The sequence below is a fragment of the Pelodiscus sinensis genome, chromosome 18 (genome assembly GCF_052426305.1).
Source record: "Pelodiscus sinensis isolate ZL-2025 chromosome 18, ASM5242630v1, whole genome shotgun sequence".
Classification (NCBI taxonomy): domain Eukaryota; kingdom Metazoa; phylum Chordata; order Testudines; family Trionychidae; genus Pelodiscus; species Pelodiscus sinensis.
The window spans coordinates 34,394,900-34,415,136 of record NC_143069.1 but is presented as its reverse complement, the minus strand read 5'-3'; the positions used below and the strand labels follow the sequence as shown (position 1 = coordinate 34,415,136).

The window sequence follows — 20,237 nt, the reverse complement described above, 5'->3', positions numbered from 1 at the left end:
GGTTAGTGTTGGGGGGTAGCTGGGGGCCAGGGTCTCCCCTTAGCTGTGGGAGGGCAGTGGGGTCTAGGGGTTAGTGTTGGGGGTAGCTGGGGGCCGGGGTCTCCCCTTAGCTGTGGGAGGGCAGTGGGGTCTAGGGGTTAGTGTTGGGGGTAGCTGGGGGCCGGGGTCTCCCCTTAGCTGTGGTAGGGCAGTGGGGTCTAGGGGTTAGTGTTGGGGGTAGCTGGGGGCTGGGGTCTCCCCTTAGCTGTGGTAGGGCAGTGGGGTCTAGTGGTTAGTGTTGGGGGGTAGCTGGGGGCCGGGGTCTCCCCTTAGCTGTGGGAGGGCAGTGGGGTCTAGGGGTTAGTGTTGGGGGGGGCTGGGGGCCGGGGTCTCCCCTTAGCTGTGGGAGGGCAGTGGGGTCTAGGGGTTAGTGGTGGGGGGATGGGTGGGGCCAGGCTCTTGCCACTCCCAAGATGGCGCCCAGAGCCCAAGGGCAACGCGACGCTCCCAAGATGGCGAAAGCCGCGGCTTGACCTCGCGGCGCTCCGTCCCTGACAGGGGCGGGGCGCACGCCGGCCGCTCCCAAGATGGCGGCTCCTCCTCGCCACTCCCAAGATGGCTGCCGCGCCCGTCTCCGCGCTCGCTGCCACTCCCAAGATGGCGTCGGGCCCCGCCCCGTGTTTTGAATAAACTTTATTGAGAGGCCGGAGCCGGAACAGGATCCTGGGGCCTGGGCCGAGCGGGACCGGAGCGCGGGGGCCCGCGGGGGGAGGGGCGCGGAGCGGGGAGGGGCGAGGCGCGGGGGGAGGTGCGCGGAGCGGGAGGCCCGCGGGGGGAGGGGCGCCGCGGGGGGAGGGGCGGCGCGGGGGGCCCGCGGGGGGAGGGGCGCGGAGCGGGAGGCCCGCGGGGGGAGGGGCGCGGAGCGGGGGGAGGGGCAGACCCCCCGGGCCCAGGCTCGCTCGGGGGGCCCGGCCCCGGGGTCGCTGGGCGCCGCCATGGCCTCCGTGCCCGTCTATTGCCTCTGCCGCCTGCCCTACGACGTGACCCGCTTCATGATCGAGTGCGACGGCTGCCAGGACTGGTTCCACGGCAGGTGGGCGCGGGGGGATGGGGCCGGGGCCTGGCCCGTCGGGGGTGGGTGGTTCCCGCGGGGGGGGATGGGGCCGGGGTCCGGCCCGTCGGGGGTGGGTGGTTCCCACGGGGGGGGATGGGGCCGGGGTCCGGCCCGTCGGGGGTGGGTGGTTCCCACGGGGGGGGGGATGGGGCCGGGGTCCGGCCCGTCGGGGCGTGGTTCCCGCGGGGGGGATGGGGCCGGGGCCTGGCCCGTCGGGGGCAGGGGTGGTTCCCGCGGGGGGATGGGGCCGGGGCCTGGCCCGTCGGGGGCGGGTGGTTCCCACGGGGGGGGATGGGGCCGGGGTCCGGCCCGTCGGGGGTGGGTGGTTCCCACGGGGGGCCGGGGTCCGGGGGGGGGGGATGGGGCCGGGGTCCGGCCCGTCAGGGGTCGGTGGTTCCCACGGGTGGGGGGGATGGGGCCGGGGCCTGGCCCGTCGGGGGTCGGTGGTTCCCGCGGGGGGGATGGGGCCAGGGTCCGGCCCGTCGGGGGTCGGTGGTTCCCGCGGGGGGGATGGGGCCGGGGTCCGGCCCGTCGGGGGTCGGGTGGGGGGACGGGGGGGGGATGGGGCCGGGGTCCGGCCCGTCGGGGGTCGGTGGTTCCCGCGGGGGATGGGGCCGGGGCCTGGCCCGTCGGGGGTCGGTGGTTCCCGCGGGGGGGATGGGGCCGGGGGGGGGGGGCTGGGGCGCGGGGGGGGTGGGGCCGGGGCCGGGGGGGCCGGCCGCGGGGGGGGGGCCGGGGAGGGTCCCGTGGGGGGGGATGGGGCCGGGGCCTGGCCCGTCGGGGGTCGGTGGTTCCCGCGGGGGGGATGGGGCCGGGGCCTGGCCCGTCGGGGGTCGGTGGTTCCCGCGGGGGGGGATGGGGCCGGGGCCTGGCCCGTCGGGGGCTGGTGGTTCCCGCGGGGGGATGGGGCCGGGGCCTGGCCCGTCGGGGGCTGGTGGTTCCCGCGGGGGGGGATGGGGCCGGGGCCTGGCCTGTCGGGGGTCGGTGGTTCCCGCGGGGGGGGGATGGGGCCGGGGCCTGGCCCGTCGGGGGTCGGTGGTTCCCGCGGGGGGGATGGGGCCGGGGCCTGGCCCGTCGGGGGTCGGTGGTTCCCGCGGGGGGGATGGGGCCGGGGCCTGGCCCGTCGGGGGCTGGTGGTTCCCGCGGGGGGGGATGGGGCCGGGGCCTGGCCTGTCGGGGGTCGGTGGTTCCCGCGGGGGGGGGATGGGGCCGGGGCCTGGCCCCTCGGGGGCGGGGGCTCCGGGGGTCTGACCCCTGGCCCGTGGCTAAGCGGCTCTCTCCCCAGCTGCGTGGGGGTGGAGGAGGACGCGGCGGCCGACATCGACCTGTACCACTGCCCCAACTGCCAGCTGGCGCACGGCCCCTCCGTCAGTGAGTACCTGGACCCTGCCCGGGCCCCCGTCCCCGCCGGAGCCGCCCTCACGGGTCCCGTGTCTCCCGCAGTGAAACGCCGCCGGGGGCCCCAGAGGCAGCAGGACGCGGGGCTGAGCAGGGAGCCGGGCGGCGCCGTGCGGACGGGCAGCGCCCAGTTCATAAAGGAGCTTCGAGCCCGCTCGTTCCCCAGGTGAGGGGCGCTGGGGGGGAGGGGCCGGGGGGCGCGCGGGGGGAGGGGCCGGGGGGCGCGCGGGGGGAGGGGCCGGGGGCGCCGGGGTTCCCACGCGCCTCCCTCGCCACGTCAGCGTCTGACCCGGGCGCCGAGCGTCCTGCGGCTCCATCCCCGAGTCCCTTGCTCCGGCCGAGCGTTTCCCTGCCGCCTCGCCCCAGAGGGGGCAGCGTTCCATGTGGCGGTTACCCAGCCGCCTCGCCCCAGAGGGGGCAGCGTTCCATGTGGCGGTTACCCAGCCGCCTCGCCCCAGAGGTGGCTGCACCGTTGGCCTGCGCCTCCCCCCCGCAGTGCGGACGAGGTGATCCTGAAGCCCAGCGGGGCCCAGCTCACAGTCGAGTACCTGGAGGAGAACAGCTTCAGCGTCCCCATCCTGGTGCTGAAGAAGGAGGGGCTGGGCATGACGCTGCCCCCCCCGTCCTTCACCGTGCGGGACATTGAGCACTACGTGGGTAAGGCCGCCGGCGGGGAGGGGCCCTGGGGCTGCGGGGGGCCCTGGGGCTGCGGGGGGCAGTGGGGGGCCCTAGGGCTGCGGGGGGCAGTGGGGGGCCCTGGGGCTGCGGGGGCCCTGGAGCTGCGGGGGGCTGCGGGGGGCCCTGGGGCTGCGGGGGGCCCTAGGGCTGCGGGGGGCAGTGGGGGGGGGTGGGGGGCCCTGGGGCTGCGGGGGCCCTGGAGCTGCGGGGGGCAGCGGGGGCCCTGGGGCTGCGGGGGCCCTGGAGCTGCGGGGGGCCCTGGGGCAGTGGGGCAGGGGGCGGGGGGCCCTGGGGCTGCGGGGGGCCCTGGGGCAGTGGGGGGCAGTGGGGGGCCCTGGGGCAGTGGGGGACCCTGGGGCAGTGGGGAGGGGGCGGGGGGCCCTGGGGCTGCGGGGGGCCCTGGGGCAGTGGGGGGCAGTGGGGGACCCTGGGGCAGTGGGAGGCAGCGGGGGGCCCTGGAGCTGCGGGGGGCCCTGGGGCAGTGGGGGGCAGTGGGGGGCCTGGGGGTGGGGGCCCTGGGGGGTGGGGGGGGGGCAGTGGGGGACCCTGGGGCAGTGGGAGGCAGCGGGGGGCCCTGGAGCTGCGGGGGGCCCTGGGGCAGTGGGGGGCAGTGGGGGACCCTGGGGCAGTGGGAGGCAGCGGGGGGCCCTGGGGCTGCGGGGGGCCCTGGGGCAGTGGGGGGCAGTGGGGGACCCTGGGGCAGTGGGAGGCAGTGGGGGGCCCTGGGGCAGTGGGGGGCAGTGGGGGACCCTGGGGCTGCGGGGGCCCTGGAGCTGCGGGGGGCAGCGGGCTGGTGCCTCTCACGCTGCGCCCCCCAGGCCCCGACAAGGAGATCGACGTGATCGACGTGGGCCGCCAGGCCGACTGCCGCATGCGCCTGGGCGACTTCCTGTCCTGCTTCTGCGCCGCCCGGCGGGACCGGGTGCTCAACGTCATCAGCCTGGAGTTCTCCGAGAGCCGGTCAGCCGGGGGGGGGCTAAGGGAGAGGGGATTCCCCCCAGGACCGCTCCTCTGCCTTCACCTCCACCCTGTGGGTTCTGCCCCCCCCCGTGCGCTGGGTCCCGCGGGCTGACGGCTCTGCCCCCCCCCGGGCGCTGGGTCCCGCGGGCTGACGGCTCTGCCCCCCCCCGGGCGCTGGGTCCCGCGGGCTGACGGCTCTGCCCCCCCCCAGGGGCGCTGGGGCCCATAGGGCTTATGGCTCTGCCCCCCCCGGGCGCTGGGGCCCGTGGGCTGATGGCTCTGCCCCCCCCGGGCGCTGGGGCCCGCGGGCTACCGGCTCTGCCCCCCCCGGGCGCTGGGGCCCTGCCCCCCCCGGGCGCTGGGGCCCATAGGGCTTATGGCTCTGCCCCCCCAGGGGCGCTGGGGCCCGTGGGCTGACGGCTCTGCCCCCCCAGGGGTGCTGGGTCCCGCGGGCTAACGGCTCTGCCCCCCCCGGGCGCTGGGGCCCATAGGGCTTATGGCTCTGCCCCCCGAGGGGCGCTGGGGCCCGTGGGCTGACGGCTCTGCCCCCCAGGGGTGCTGGGTCCCGCGGGCTAACGGCCTGCCCCCCGGGCGCTGGGGCCCATAGGGCTTATGGCTCTGCCCCCCCGGGGCGCTGGGGGCCCGGGGCGCACGGTTCAGCCCCCCGGGCGCTGGGGCCCAGGGACTGACACTTGTGCCCTCCCCCCGGGCGCTGGGTCCCGCGGGCTGACGGCTCTGCCCCCCGGGCGCTGGGGCCCGCGGGCTGGCGGCCCCGCCCCCCGGGCGCTGGGGCCCAGGGGCTGACGCTCTGCCCCCCGGGCGCTGGGGCCCGCGGGCTGACGGCTCTGCCCCCCCGGGCGCTGGGGCCCGTGGGCTGACGGCTCTGCCCCCCCCGGGCGCTGGGGCCCGCGGGCTGACGGCTCTGCCCCCCGGGCGCTGGGGCCCGCGGGCTGACGGCCTCTGCCCCCCGGGCGCTGGGTCCCGCGGGCTGACGGCTCTGCCCCCCCCCCAGGGGCGCTGGGTCCCGCGGGCTGACGGCTCTGCCCCCCCCAGGGGCGCTGGGTCCCGCGGGCTGACGGCTCTGCCCCCTCCGGGCGCTGGGTCCCGCGGGCTGATGGCTCTGCCCCCCCCCTGGGCGCTGGGGCCCGCGGGCTGACGGGCGGCTCGACCCCCCGGGCGCTGGGTCCCGCGGGCTGACGGCTCTTGCCCCCCCCCGGGCGGTGGGGCCCGCGGGCTGACGGCTCTGCCCCCCAGGCTGTCGAACCTGGTGGAGACCCCGATCGTGCGGCAGCTGTCGTGGGTGGAGAACCTGTGGCCGGGGAGTCGGTGTTCGAGCGGCCGAGCGTGCAGAAGTATTGCCTGATGGGCATGCAGGACAGCTACACGACTTCCACATCGACTTCGGGGGCACCTCCGTCTGGTACCACGTGCTGTGGGTACGGGCGGCCGGGGGGCCGGGGGGGGGGGGGCCCCTCACTGCCCTCACTCCCCTGTCCCCCCAGGGCGAGAAGATCTTCTACCTGGTGCGGCCCAGCCCGGCCAACCTGGCGCGATTCGAGGCCTGGAGCAGCCCGTCCAACCAGAGCGAGACCTTCTTCGGGGGGAGGCGGAGCGAGCACCGTGCCCCCGCGCCCGGCCAGACGCTCTTCATCCCCACGGTACCCCCTCCCCCGCCCCCCTCCCCCTCCCCCGCCCCCTACGCCCCGGCCAGACGCTCTTCATCCCCACGGGTACCCCCCTCCCCCCCCCCCCTCCCCCCTCCCCCCCCCCGCCCCCCCCTCCTCCCCTCCCCCTCCCCCTGCGCCCCGCCAGATTTTCATCCCACGGTGGCCCCCTGCCCCGCCCACCCTCCCCCCGCCCCCACGCCCCCCGCCCCCTCCTCCCCCCTCCTTCCCCCGCGCCCCGGCCAGACGCTCTTCATCCCCACGGGTACCCCCTGCCCCGCCCCCCCTCCCCCCCCCCCGCCCCTGCGCCTCTGGCAGACCCTCCCCATCCCCACACCCCCTGCCCCGCCCCCTCCCCCTCCCCCGCCCCTACGCCCCGGCCAGACGCTCTTCATCCCTCAGGTTCTCCCCGCCCCCAGGCCCCGGCCAGACGCTCTTCATCCCCACGGGTACCCCTCCCCAGCCCCCTGAGCCCCGGCCAGACGCTCTTCATCCCCACTAGCTGCCCCGCCCCCTCCCCCTCCGCGCCCCCGCCCCCCCTCCCTCTGGCCCCGCCCCCCCTCCCCCCCCTCCCCTTCCCCAGCCCCGGCCAGACGCCATCCCACAGGGGCCTCTGCCTGCCCCCTCCCCCTCCCGCCCCGCCCCCCTCTCCCCTCCCCTTCCCCAGCCCCGGCCAGACGCTCTTCATCCCCACAGGCCAGGCCCCCCCCCCCTGCGCCCCGGCCAGACGCTCTTCATCCCCATACCCCTCCCCCCCCGCCTTCCTCCCCTCCCCCGCCCCCTGGCCCCAGCAGACGCTCTTCATCCCCACGGGTACCCCCGCCCCGCCCCCCCTCCCCTCCCCCCGCTGGCCCCGCCCCCCCCCCCCTGCTGCCCCGGCCAGACGCTCTTCATCCCCACGGGTACCCCCCCTCCCTCCCCTGCGCCCCGCCCCTCCCCTCCCCCCTCCCCCCGCTGCGCCCCGGCCAGACGCTCTTCATCCCCACGGGTACCCCCGCCCCGCCCCCCTCCCCCTCCCCCTGCCCCGCCCTCCCCCTCCCCTCCCCCCGCCGCCCCAGCCCCCCTCCCCTGCGCCCCCGGCCAGACGCTCTTCATCCCCACGGGCACCCCCCGCCCCGCCCCCCTCCCTCCCCCACAGCCCGCCCCTCCCCCTCCCTCTCCCCGCTTGCCCCCGGCCAGACGCTCTTCATCCCCACGGGTACCCCCCCGCCGCCCCCCTCCCCCTTCGCCCCGCCCTCCCCTCCCCCGCTCGCCCCCCCTTCCCCTCCCCCTGGCCCCAAGTGACGCCTTCATCCCCACGACCCCCCCCCCCCGCCCCCCATCCCCCCCCCCCCGCCCCCCTCCCCCCGCCCCCTGCCCGGCCAGACGCTCTTCATCCCCACGGGTACCCCCCCCCCGCCCCTGCCCCCCTCCCCCACCCCCTGTGCCCCAGCCAGACGCTCTTCATCCCCACGGGTACCCGGCTGCCCCCCCTCCCCCGCCGCCCCCGGCCAAGGCTGCTCATCCTCACAGGTACCCCCCCTCCCCCCCCCCCTCCTCCCCCCTCCCCTGCGCCCCGCCCCCCTCCTCCCCCTGCTCCCCGCCCCCTGCGCCCCGGCCAGACGCTCTTCATCCCCATTGGTACCCCCTCCCCACCCCCTGCGCCCTGGCCAGACGCCCGCATCCCCACGGGACCCTCCCGCCCCGCCCCCCCCCCTCCCCTGCCCCCCGCCCCCTGCCCGGCCAGACGCTCTTCATCCCCACGGGTACCCCCCTGCGCCCCCGCCCCGCGCCCCCCCCCCCTCCCCCCTCCCTCCCGCCCCCCTCCCTCCCCCCTCCCCCGCCCCCTGCCTGCGCCCCGCCCCCCTCCCTCCCCTTCCCCTCCCTCTGCGCCTCGGCCAGACGCTCATCCCCACGGGCGGCCCCGCGCCCCGCCCCCCTCCCGCTGCCCCTGCCCCCCTCCTCCCCCTCCCCTCCCCCGCCCCCGCGCCTGGCCCCGCCCCCCTCCTCCCCCCCTCCCGCGCCCCGGCCAGACGCTCTTCATCCCCGCGGGTACCCCCCCGCCCCGCCCCCCCCCCCCTCCTCCCCCCGCCCCGCCCCCCCCTCCCTCTCCCCCTCCCCCTGCGCCCCGCCCCCCCTCCCCCCCCCCCCCTGCGCCCGGCCGACGCCCCCATCCCCAGGTACCCCCCCGCGCCCCGCCCCCCCTCCTCCCTCCCCCCACCCCCCCGCCCCCCCCCTCCCCCCCCCCGCCCGCCTGCGCCCGGCCAGGACGCTTCATCCCCACGGGTACCCCCTGCGCTGCTCCCCCTCCTCCTCCTCCTGCGCCCCGCCCCCCCCCTCCTCCCCCCCCTCCCGCGCCCCCGCCTCCTCCCCCTTTCCCCCCGCTCCCTGCGCCCGGCCAGACGCTCTTCATCCCCACGGGTACCCCCCTCCCCCTCCGCCCCCTCTCCTCCCCCCTCCCCTCCCCCTGCACCCCTCCCCCTGCTCCCCGGCCAGACGCTCTTCATCCCCACGGGTACCCCCTGCGCCCCGGCCAGACGCTCTTCATCCCCACGGGTACCCCCTCCCCTGCCCCCGCCCCGCTCCTCCCCCCTCCCCCGCCCCCCGCCCGGCCAGACGCTCTTCATCCCCACGGGTACCCCCTTCCCCTGCCTGCCCCCCCCCCCCATCCCCCTCCCCCTGCGCCCTGCGCCCCGCCCCCCTCCTCCTCCCCCGCGCCCGGGCGGATGCTCTTCATCCCCACGGGTACCCCCTCCCCCCGCGCCCCGCCCCCCTCCTCCCCCCCACCCCGCCCCTCCTCCCCCCCGCGCCCCGCTCTTCCTCCCTCCCCGCCCCTGTCTCCTTCCCCAGCCTCTATTCCCCAGGTTCCCTCTACCTCCTCCCCCTGGGTCTCTTCCCCCCCCCATTTCCCAGGTTCCCTCTTCCTCCCCCTTGCCCCACACCGGGTGCTGTGGGGGAGGGGCGGCGCCTGACCCCACTTTGCCCCCAGGCTGGATCCACGCGGTGCTGACGCCCGTCGACTGCCTGGCCTTCGGAGGCAACTTCCTGCACAGCCTCAGCATCGAGATGCAGCTGACGTGAGTGCTGGGCCGGGCCGGGCCGGGTGGGGGCGGAGCCTGGGGAGGCGGCCTGTCCTGCCGCCGCCGCCGCCGCCCTGCCCAGCTGCCCGCTCTCCCTGCAGGGCCTACGAGCTGGAGAAGCGCCTGAGCACGGCCGACCTCTTCCGCTTCCCAACTTCGAAACCATCTGCTGGTACGTCGGCCGGCACCTGCTGGGCATCTTCCGAGGTGAGGGGGGCCGGGCCGGGGAGGAGGGGCCTGTGGGGGTGGGGCCAGGGGAGGAGGGGCCTGTGGGTGGGTGGGGCTGGACAGGAGGGGCCTGTGGGGGTGGGGCCGGGGGAGGAGGGGCCTGTGGGTGGGTGGGGCTGGGGAGGAGGGGCCTGTGGGGGGGGGCTGGGGGAGGAGGGGCCTCTGGGTGGGTGGGGCTGGGGAGGAAGGGCTTGTGGGTGGGTGGGGGCGGGGAGGAGGGGCCCTGTGGGGGTTGGGCCGGGGAGGAGGGGCCTGTGGGTGGGGGCCGGGGAGGCGGGGCCTCTGGGCAGGTGGGTGGGGCCGGGGGAGGAGGAGGGGCCCCGGGCGGAGCCCTGAGCCCACAGAGGGTCTTGCCCGCCAGGCCTGCGGGAGAACCGGCGGCACCCACCCGCCTACCTGGTGCACGGCGCGAAGGCTCTGAACACGGCGTTCCGCGCCTGGACCCGCAAGGAGGTGAGGGGCTCTGGGGGCGGGCGCGAGGGGCCCCGGAGGGCGGAGGCCCAGCCGGGGGCAGAGCAGCCTCAGCTGCCGAGGAGCCCCAGCCCTGCGCGCGTTGGTTGCCCGTGGGCCCGGGGCCAGGCTTTCCCGGCTGCAGGGACACCGGGGGCGGAGGGACGGGCCAGAGCCCCTGGTAACTCCCCCCTGCCCAGGTGCTGGCGGAGCACGAAGACGAAATTCCCAGCAACGTGCGACCGGCGCAGCTCATCAAGGAGCTGGCCAAGGAGATCCGCCTGGTTGAGGTGAGAGCAGCCCTGTCGCAGGGGGCGCCGTGGGGCAGAGAGCTCTGAGGGGGCTGGGCAGGGACCACTCTCCCGTGGCAGATGGGGTGGGGGCTAAGTGGGGCCGAGCGATGGTGAGGGGGGCAGGCGGGGCTGGGCGCTGGTGGGGGGGAGGCGGGGCCGGGCGCTGGTGGCGGTGACAGGTGGGGCCGGGCGCTCGTGGAGGGGGCAGGTGGGACCGTGCGGGGGGAGGCGGGGCCGTGCGCGTTTGGGGGTAGGCGGGGCCAGGCACTGTGGGGGGGGCAGGGCCGGGCGCAGGAGGGGGCAGGCGGGGCCGGGCGGGGGGGAGGCGGGGGCCGGGGCTGGTGGGGGAGGCAGGCGGGGCCGGGCGCTGGTGGGGGGGGCAGGCGGGGCCGGGCGCTGGTGGGGGGAGCAGGCGGGGCCGGGCACCGGGGCGGGAGGGGAGGCGGAGCCAGGCGCCTGGCGGGGGGGGCAGGCGGGGCCGGGTGCCGGGTGGGGGAGGCGGGGCCGTGTGCTGGGGGGGGCAGGCGGGGCCGGGCGCCGGGCGGGGGGGGCAGGCGGGGCCGGGCGCCGGGCGGGGGGCAGGCGGGGCCGGGCGCGGTGGGGGAGGCGGGGCCGGGCGCCGGGCGGGGGGGCAGGCGGGGCCGGGTGCTGGGGGGGGGGGCAGGCGGGGGCCGGGCGCCGGGCGGGGGGGAGGGCGGGGCCGGGCGCCGGGCGGGGGGGGCAGGCGGGGCCGGGCACTTGGGGCAGATTAAACGCCTCCCAGGACATCTTTCAGCAGAACATCGGGAAGACGGGCGGCCCCTTCGGGGTGCAGCGCGCCCCCCGCTCGGCACCCGCAGGGGAGACCAGAGCCCCCAGGAGCCGGGCTGGAGGGGTGGGCGGAAGGGGCAGGAGGGCCCGGCCGCGGGGGGCCCCAAGGTGGGACTTGGAGCAGCCGCCGGCGGACGGCCCGGAGCCCCGCGGAGGAGGTGAGGGGCTGGCGGTGGGGGGCAGTCGGGGGCTCCCTGAGCGGGTCCCCGGAAGCGGCGGTCTCTGGCCCCCACCCCTGGGTTGCTGAGCCCCCGTCTCTGGCAGGGGAGGTCCCGAGCTCCAGCCTGGAGGAGACGGACGGGGATTCGGGAGCTGGCCGAGGGGGAGCTCGCCCTGGTGCTGGCTGACGGGCGGCCCGTGCGGTGAGAGGGGCCTGGGCAGGGCAGGGCGCCGGGATCTCCCTGGCAGCCTGACGAGGGCCGGGAGCCATGGTGGGGCGGGGGCCTGAGGGGGGCTGGCCAGCGGGGTGGATGCCCAAAGGGGGCTGGCTGGCGGGGCGGGGGCCTGTGGGGAGATGGCTGGGGGGGCGGAGGCCTGTGGGGGGGCTGGGGCCTGAGGGGAGATGGCCGGGGGCGGGGGCCCGAGGGGGCTGGCTGGCGGGGGGCGAGGGCCTGAGTGGGGCCTGGCCGGGGCGGGGGCCTGTGGGGAGATGGCCGGGGGGGGGCAGGGAGTCAGAGGCGGGCTGGCCCAGGCGCTGGCTGGGGCTGGGACTGTGGGGGGCTGGGGCCTGAGGGGAGATGGCAGGGGGGCAGGGCCGTGGGGGCTGGGGCCCGAGGGGCTGCCAGCGGGGCAGGGGCTCGGGGGGGCGGGAGGGCGGGGGGGCCAGCGGGGCAGGGGCTGGGGGGCGGAGGGCCGGGGGGGCCGGCGGGGCAGGGGCTCGGGGGGCTGGGGTCCGGGGGGGCCGGCGGGGCGGGGCCGGGGGGCTGGGGTCGGGGGGCCGGCGGGGCGGGGCTCGGGGGGGCTGGGGTCCGGGGGGGGCCAGCGGGGCTGAAGCGACCCCTCGCCCGGCAGGCCGCGACGGGGCTCTGGGCGCCGCCGGCCCCCCCCCCACTCCCAGTCGCCCGGCAGCTCCCCGGGCCCGGAGCCGGACTCGGAGGAGGATTTGCAGATCGACGAGACGCCCCCCCCGCAGGGACCGGCGGGGCCCAGCGCCCCACAGGGACTGGCCAGTAAGTGCCCCCCGCCCCCCCAGCCGGCCCCGCGCCGGCCCCCCCGGCGCTGGGTGAGGTCTCTGCTTTTCTTTCCCAGAATTCCCCAGGAAGCTGCCAAGGGCCAAACCCTGCTCTGACCCCAACCGTGTGCGGGAGCCTGGGGAGGTGGAGTTTGACATTGAGGTAAGGAGAGTGAGGGGGCCGTGGGGGGCTGGGTGCCGTGGGGAGGGAAAAGGGGCCGGGGGGCGGGGCCGGGGGGCTGGGCACTGTGGGGAGGGAAAAGGGCCGGGGGCTGGGCGCCGTGGGGAGGGGGCCGGGGCGGGGGGCTGGGCGCCGTGGGGAGGGAAAAGGGGCTGGGGGGCTGGGCGCCGTGGGGAGGGAAAAGGGGCCGGGGGGTGGGGCGGGGGGGGGGGGGCTGGGCGCCGTGGGGAGGGAAAGGGGCTGGGGCTGGGCGCCGTGGGGAGGGAAGGGGCCGGGGGCTGGGCGCCGTGGGGAGGGAAAAGGGGCCGGGGGCTGGGCGCCGTGGGGAGGGAAAGGGGCTGGGGGGAGCCGGGCGCCCGGGGAGGGTGGCGGGGGCTGGGGGCTGGGCGCCGGAGGGAGGGGCCGGGGGGCGGGGCCATGGGGAGGGAAAAGGGGCTGGGGGGCTGGGCGCCGTGGGGAGGGAAAGGGGCGGGGGGCTGGGCGCCGTGGGGAGGGAAAAGGGGCCGGGGGGCTGGGCGCCTGTGGGAGGGAAAAGGGGCCGGGGGCTGGGTGCCGTGGGGAGGGAAAAGGGGCCGGGGGCTGGGCGCCGTGGGGAGGGAAAAGGGGCTGGGGAGCGGGGCCGGGGCCGGGGGGGGCTGGGCGCCGTAGGGAGGGAAAAGGGGCCGGGGCCGTGGGGAGGGAAAAGGGGCCGGACTGTGGGGAGGGGGGGCTGGGGGCTGGGCGCCGTGGGGAGGGAAAAGGGGCCGGGGGGCGGGGCCATGGGGAGGGAAAAGGGGCCGGGGGCAGGGCCGTGGGGAGGGAAAAGGGGCTGGGGGGGCTGGGGCCGTGGGGAGGGCGGGGCTGGGGGGGGGGGCGGGGCGGGGCGGGGGGGGCTGGGCGCTGTAGGGAGGGAAAAGGGGCCGGGGCCGTGGGGAGGGAAAAGGGGCTGGGGGGGGGGCATGGGGAGGGAAAGGGGCCGGGGGCGGGCCACATGGTGGCTGGGGTGCCCCCATAGCTCTCTGCCCCCAGGAGGATTACACGACTGAGGACGAGGGCGGCTCGGGGGACGAGGGGCTGGAGCCGGGGGGCAGCGCGGCCGGGATCCTTGACCTGCTCAAGGCCAGTCGCCAGGTGGGGGGCCCCACTACGACGAGCTCAGGTGAGACCTGCTGGGGGCCCCGCATGGGAGGGGCAGGTGTTGGGGCGCTGGTGTTAGGTGGGGGTGGGGGACAAAATAGGGGCCGGATGTCACAGGGAGGGGCTGAGGGGGCAGGGGCCGGGCGGTGCTGTCACGGGGGGAGGGGTGTCACGGGGGGCGGGGCCGGGCGGCGCTGTCACGGGGGAGGGGCGTCACGGGGTGCGGGGCCGGGCGCGCTGTCACTGGGGGAGGGGCGTCACGGGGGGGGGGCCGGGCGGCGCTGTCACGGGGGGGGGCGTCACGGGGGCGGGCCGGGCGGGCGCGGGGGGTGGGGCGCCGGGGGCGGGGCCGGGTGGTGCTGTCACGGGGGCGGGGCGTCACGGGGGCAGGGCGTCACGGGGGGCAGGGGGGCGGGGCGGCCACGGGGGCAGGGCCGGGCGGTGCTGTCACGGGGGGCGGGCCGTCACGGGGGCAGGGCCGGGCGGCGCTGTCACGGGGGGGGGCGTCACGGGGGGCAGGGCGTCACGGGGGCGGGGCCGGGCGGGGCGTCACGGGGGGCGGGGCGTCACGGGGGCAGGGCCGGGCGGGGCGCCGGGGGGGGCGGGCGCCGGGGGGGGCGGGGCCGGGCGGGGGCGCCGGGGGGCGGGGCGCCAGCAGGGGCAGGGCCGGGCGCCGGGGGGCGGGGCCGGGCGGGGCGCCCGGGGGGGCGGGGCGCCGGGGGCAGGGCTGGGCGGGGCGTCACGGGGGCAGGGCCGGGCGGTGCTGTCACGGGGGCGGGGCCGTCACGGGGGGCAGGGCCGGGCGGCGCTGTCACGGGGGAGTGGCGTCACGGGGGGGCAGGGCGTCACGGGGGCGGGGCCGGGCGGGGCGGCCACGGGGGGGCGGGGCGTCACGGGGGCAGGGCCGGGCGGGGCGCCGGGGGGGGGCGGGGCAGCCAGGGGCGGGGCCGGGCGGGGCGTCACGGGGGGCGGGGCGTCACAGGGGCAGGGCCGGGCGTCACGGGGGGGCGGGGCCGGGCGGGGCGTCACGGGGGGCGGGGCGTCACGGGGGCAGGGCCGGGCGCCGGGGGGCGGGGCCGGGCGGGGCGCCGCCGGGGCGGGGCGCCGGGGGCAGGGCCGGGCAGGGCGTCACGGGGGGCGGGGCCGGGCGGGGCGGCCAGGGGGGCGGGGCGGCCGGGGCAGGGCCGGGCCCCGCCCCCGCTCCCCCCAGCGACGCGCCGGCCTCGCCCAGCACGCAGGAGGCCATCCAGGGCATGCTGTGCATGGCCAACCTGCAAGCGGCCGGCCCCCGCCCGGCCGCCCGGGCTGGTGGGGGCCGGGCCAGGAGCGGGGCTGGCCGGGGGGGTCGGGCTCCCAGCGCCCGGGCAGGAGGCCCCGAGCGGGCGGCCGCCCACAGCACGGACAGCGAGGGCGAGACGGCCAGCCTGGACGAGCAGGAGAGCCTGGGCGCCTCCTTCAAGGACGCCGACTTCAGTGAGTCTGGGGCGGGGCTGGGGGGCAGGAATGGGGCCTGGGGGTGCCAGCTCCACCCCGCCCGGGGCAGGGACAGGCTGGCTGGGGGCAGGGAATGGGGCCCGGGGGTGCCAGCTCCACCCCGCCCGGGGCAGGGACAGGCTGGCTGGGGGGCAGGGAATGGGGCCCGGGGGCCAGCCCCCCCGCCCGGGGCAGGGACAGGCTGGCTGGGGGGCAGGGAATGGGGCCCGGGGGTGCCAGCTCCACCCCGCCCGGGGCAGGGACAGGCTGGCTGGGGGCAGGGAATGGGGCCCGGGGTGCCAGCTCCACCCCGCCCGGGGCAGGGACAGGCTGGCTGGGGGGCAGGGAATGGGGCCCGGGGGTGCCAGCTCCACCCGCCCTGGGCAGGGACAGGCTGGCTGGGGGGCAGGGAATGGGGGACCTGTCCACTCTGGGGGCTGGCTCAGGGGCACGGGCCCCCGCCGCCTGGGCCCCCGCCCCCAGTTTACCCCTCTCTGGAGTCGGATGAGGACGACCCGGCCTTGAAATCGCTACCAAAGAAGAAAAAATGCACCGACGACGCCCCTGGAGCCCGAAAGGTAACGAGAGCCTGGGGTCCACTTTGGGAGGGGAGCAGGGGGCCAGGACTCCTGGGTTCTCCCTGGATCGGGGCCCAGTGGAGCATAGCCCCGGGGTGTGGGGAGGGGCTAGGGGTCAGTTCTCCTGGGTTCTCCCTGGCTCGGGGGGGGCAGTGGGGCTCAGTGGTATAGCCCCGGGGTGTGGGGAGGGGCTAGGGGCCAGGACTCCTGGGTTCTCCCTGGCTCGGGGGCTCAGTGGTATAGCCCCGGGGTGTGGGGAGGGGCTGGGGGCCAGGACTCCTGGGTTCTCCCCGGCTCGGGGGGGGCAGTGGGGCTCAGTGGTATAGCCCCGGGGTGGGGGAGGGGCTAGGGGCCAGGACTCCTGGGTTCTCTCTGGCTCGGGGGGGGGGGGCCCAGTGGTTATAGCCCCGGGGTGTGGGGAGGGGCTAGGGGTCAGGTCTCCTGGGTTCTCCCTGGATCGGGGGCGCCAGTGGTTATAAACCGGGTGGGGAGGGGCTGGGGCCAGGACTCCTGGGTTCTCCCTGGCTCGGGGGGGGGGGCTCAGTGGTATAGCCCCGGGGTGTGGGGAGGGGCTAGGGGCCAGGACTCCTGGGTTCTCCCCGGCCGGGGGGCAGTGGGGCTCAGTGGGAGGCCCGGGGGTGGGGAGGGGCTAGGGGCCAGGACTCCTGGGTTCTCCCCGGCTCGGGGGGGGGGGGCCCAGTGACAGCCCCCGGGGGTGGGGAGGGGAGGGGCCAGGACCCCTGGGTTCTCCCTGGCTCGGGGGGGCTCAGTGGTGTGAGCCCCGGGGGTGGGGGGGGCTAGGGGCCAGGACTCCTGGGTTCTCCCTGGCTCGGGGGGCAGTGGTATAGCCCCGGGGTGTGGGGAGGGGCCAGGGCCCAGGACTCCTGGGTTCTCCCTGGCTCGGGGGGGGGGGCTCAGTGGTATAGCCCCGGGGTGTGGGGAGGGGCTAGGGGCCAGGACTCCTGGGTTCTCCCCGGCTCGGGGGGGGGGGGGGGGCAGTGGGGCTCAGTGGTATAGCCCCGGGGTGTGGGGAGGGGCTGGGGGCCAGGACTCCTGGGTCCTCCCTGGCTCGGAGGGGGCTCAGGGCCGGGGTGTGGGGAGGGGCTAGGGGCCAGGACTCCTGGGTTCTCCCGGCTCGGGGGGGGGCAGTGGGGCTCAGTGGTATAGCCCCGGGGTGTGGGGAGGGGCTAGGGGCCAGGACTCCTGGGTTCTCCCGGCTCGGGGGGGGGGGGCAGTGGGGCTCAGTGGTATAGCCCCGGGGTGTGGGGAGGGGCTAGGGGCCAGGACTCCTGGGTTCTCTCTGGCTGGGGGGCCCAGTGGTTATAGCCCCGGGGTGTGGGGAGGGGCTAGGGGTCAGGTCTCCTGGGTTCTCCCTGGATCGGGGGGGGGGCGAGTGGTTATAGCCCCGGGGTGTGGGGAGGGGCTAGGGGCCAGGACTCCTGGGTTCTCCCCGGCTCGGGGGGGGGGGGCTCAGTGGTATAGCCCCGGGGTGTGCGGAGGGGCTAGGGGTCAGGGCTCCTGGGTTCTCCCTGGCTCGGGGGGGGGGGGGGGCTCAGTGGTATAGCCCCGGGGTGTGGGGAGGGGCTGGGGCCAGGACTCCTGGGTTCTCCCTGGATCGGGGGGGGCTGGTGGTTATAGCCCCGGGGTGTGGGGAGGGGCTAGGGGTCTCCTGGGTTCTCCCTGGCTCGGGGGGGGGGGGGCTCAGTGGTATAGCCCCGGGGTGTGGGGAGGGGCCAGGGGGCCAGGACTCCTGGGTTCCCTCTGGCTCGGGGGCTCAGTGGTATAGCCCTGGGGTGGGGAGGGGCTGGGGCCAGGTCTCCTGGGTTCTCCCTGGCTCGGGGGGGGGCCCAGTGGTTATAGCCCCGGGGTGTGGGGAGGGGGGGGTCAGGTCTCCTGGGTTCTCCCTGGCTCGGGGGGGGCTGGTATAGCCCCGGGGTGTGGGAGGGGCTAGGGGCCAGGACTCCTGGGTTCACCCCGGCTCGGGGGGGCAGTGGGGCTCAGTGGTAGCCCCGGGGTGTGGGGAGGGGCTAGGGGCCAGGACTCCTGGGTTCTCCCCGGCCGGGGGAGGCAGTGGGGCTCAGTGGTATAGCCCCGGGGTGTGGGGAGGGGCTAGGGGCCAGGACTCCTGGGTTCTCCCCGGCTCTGGGGGGCAGTGGGGCTCAGTGGTATAGCCCTGGGGTGTGGGGAGGGGCTGGGGGCCAGGACTCCTGGGTTCTCTCTGGCTCGGGGGGGGGGGCCTGTGTAGGCCCTGTGTGGGGAGGGGCTAGGGGTCAGGTCTCCTGGGTTCTCCCTGGCTCGGGGGGGGCCCAGTGGTTATAGCCCCGGGGGTGTGGGGAGGGGCTAGGGGTCAGGTCTCCTGGGTTCTCCCCTGGCTCGGGGGGGGGGGCTCAGTGGTGGTATAGCCCCGGGGTGTGGGGAGGGGCTAGGGGCCAGGACTCCTGGGTTCACCCCGGCTCGGGGGGGGCAGGGGGCCAGTGGTAGGCCCGGGGTGTGGGGAGGGGCTAGGGGCCAGGACTCCTGGGTTCTCCCCGGCCGGGGGAGGCAGTGGGGCTCAGTGGTATAGCCCCGGGGTGTGGGGAGGGGCTAGGGGCCAGGACTCCTGGGTTCTCCCCGGCTCGGGGGGGGGGGGCAGTGGGGCTCAGTGGTATAGCCCCGGGGTGTGGGGAGGGGCTGGGGCCAGGACTCCTGGGTTCTCCCCGGCTCGGGGGGCAGTGGGGCTCAGTGGTATAGCCCCGGGGTGTGGGGAGGGGCTAGGGGCCAGGACTCCTGGGTTCTCCCCGGCTCGGGGGGGCAGTGGGGCTCAGTGGTATAGCCCCGGGGTGTGGGGAGGGGCTAGGGGCCAGGACTCCTGGGTTCTCCCCGGCTCGGGGGGGGGCAGTGGGGCTCAGTGGTATAGCCCCAGGGTGTGGGGAGGGGCTAGGGGCCAGGACTCCTGGGTTCTCCCCGGCTCAGGGGGATGGATCCTGCCTCACTACCCGCGGGTACCGACGCCAGCCCACAAGCTCTGCTCCCCCACAGCCCGGGTGACCCCGACGTTGCCCCGCCAGAACCGGCCAGTGCGGAGGGACCCGAGCAGCATCTGTAGAGACCGGGCTGGCGGCCGCCGCAGCCAAGCTCGCTCAGCAGGTAGGGCCTGGGGCTTGGGGGAGGTGGGGGCACTGGGGGGGGGGCAGCAGAGGGTGCTGAGAGGTGCTGTGCCATGGGGGGGCAGGCGAGCAGCACTGTGACGTGGGGAGGGCGTAGCGGGGGCAGCACTGCGGCGGGGGGAGGGGGCCAGAGGGGCGTTGCCAGGGGGCAGCACAGCGGCGGGGGAGGGGGCCGGCAGGGTGCTCTGCCGCCCCCCACCCTGATGCTTTGTCCCCAGGAACAGCAGCGGCTGCAGCGACGGCGGAGCCAGGCCAAGAGGAGGGTCCCTTCCCCGAAGGAGCTGGAGAGCCCGACCCGGAGCCGGAGCCGGAGCCGGAGCCCGACCCGGAGCCGGAGCCCGAGCCCGAGCCCGAGCCCGAGCCTGAGCTGCCTGCCGTACTGGACAGCGCCCCCGAGGCTGTCCCCGTGCCCCCTACGCCCGAGCCCAAGGCAGAGCCCTTCGCCGGCAGCCTGGCCGACCACGAGTACACGGCCCGGCCCAGCGTCTTTGGCATGGCCCAGCCGAGCCGCGGCACCACGCCCATGGCGCCCGGCGTCTTCCTCTCGCAGCGCCGCCCCTCCGCCGGCGCCCCCGGCACCCCGCCCGCTCAGGGTAAGGGGGCAGGGCGGGGCTGGGGAGCCCCGGGTTCTCCGCCCAGCTCGCAACCGGGGGAGGGCTGGCGCATTAGGGAATTGGGGAAGGGCCTGGGAGCCGTGCCTGTCTGGGAGGTGGGGGGGGCTGCCAGTATGGGGGCGGGAGGCTGCCGCTCTGGGGGCGCAGCCCCTAACTCCCCGCTGTACCCCCAGGAAAGCGTCCCAAGAAGGGGCTGGCCACAGCCAAGCAGCGCCTCGGCCGCATCCTGAAGATCCATCGCAACGGAAAGCTGCTTCTCTGAGCCCCACAGCGCTGGGGGGGGCGGCCTGCGGACGGCAGCCCCCCCATGGACTTGCAGGACTGGGACTGGCCTAGCGCTGTCTCTGATTGGCTGCGGGGTCCTGGCTGCCCCACCCTGCCCCTTCTGTGCTGGGCGGATCTTGGGGGGTTAGGCTGAACGGCCCAGTTCTTCGGGGTCCCAGGTCCTCCTCCCCATGCACGGCAGGCCCCGCCCCTGGCGTCCTGGCAGGGCAGGGCCGGGCCCCCTGGGGGACCCCACCTTGGGAGGGGAGGGGCTGGGCCGGGCTCGCGCCAGACTTTTTATATCCAGGTTAGAATAAAAATCTCTCGGTTGGGCCTGTCTCGGGGAGACCCCCCGCCTCCTTCCTGTGCCCCCCCCCGTGACCCCCCGCCTCCTTCCTGTGCCCCCCCCCGTGCCATGGGGTCCCCCGCCTCCTTCCTGTACCCCCCCTCACGTCATAGGGTCCCTGTCTCCCTCCTCTACCCCCCATGCCATAGGGTCCCCGCCTCCTTCCTGTACCCCCCCTGTGCCATGGGGTCCCCCGCCTCCTTCCTGTGCCCCCCCGTGCCATGGGGTCCCCGTCTCCTTCCTGTACCCCCCTCACGTCATAGGGTCCCTGTCTCCCTCCTCTACCCCCATGCCATAGGGTCCCCCGTCTCCTTCCTGTGCCCCCCTGTGCCATGGGGTCCCCCGCCTCCTTCCTGTACCCCCCCGTGCCATGGGGTCCCCGTCTCCTTCCTGTGCCCCCCCGTGCCATGGGGTCCCCCGCCTCCTTCCTGTACCCCCCCCGTGCCATGGGGTCCCCGCCTCCTTCCTGTGCCCCCCCCCCCGTGCCATGGGGTCCCCCGCCTCCTTCCTGTGCCCCCCCCCGTGCCATGGGGTCCCCCGCCTCCTTCCTGTGCCCCCCCCCCGTGCCATGGGGTCCCCGCCTCCTTCCTGTGCCCCCCCCCGTGCCATGGGGTCCCCCGCCTCCTTCCTGTGCCCCCCCCGTGCCATGGGGTCCCCGCCTCCTTCCTGTGCCCCCCCGTGCCATGGGGTCCCCCGCCTCCTTCCTGTGCCCCCC

General features: G+C 78.1%; 1 protein-coding gene across 1 annotated transcript; it reads left to right on the top strand.

The window, feature by feature from the left end:
• Nucleotides 1-842: 842 nt before the first annotated feature.
• Nucleotides 843-19,508, top strand: PHF8 (PHD finger protein 8). The gene is given in 33 exon segments (XM_089770218.1): nt 843-1,072; nt 2,379-2,464; nt 2,537-2,657; nt 2,988-3,148; nt 3,988-4,129; nt 5,384-5,445; nt 5,448-5,510; nt 5,513-5,565; nt 5,632-5,749; nt 8,269-8,328; nt 8,762-8,849; nt 8,954-8,997; nt 9,000-9,059; nt 9,442-9,533; nt 9,731-9,820; nt 10,587-10,638; nt 10,641-10,749; nt 10,751-10,805; nt 10,903-10,941; nt 10,943-10,995; nt 11,645-11,802; nt 11,882-11,967; nt 12,994-13,093; nt 13,096-13,123; nt 14,312-14,385; nt 14,388-14,472; nt 14,474-14,574; nt 15,058-15,152; nt 18,155-18,213; nt 18,215-18,278; nt 18,517-18,594; nt 18,597-18,891; nt 19,086-19,508. Coding segments are annotated over 33 exon segments (2,958 nt in total). The 5' UTR covers nt 843-974; the 3' UTR covers nt 19,175-19,508.
• The last annotated feature ends 729 nt before the right edge of the window (nt 19,509-20,237 follow it).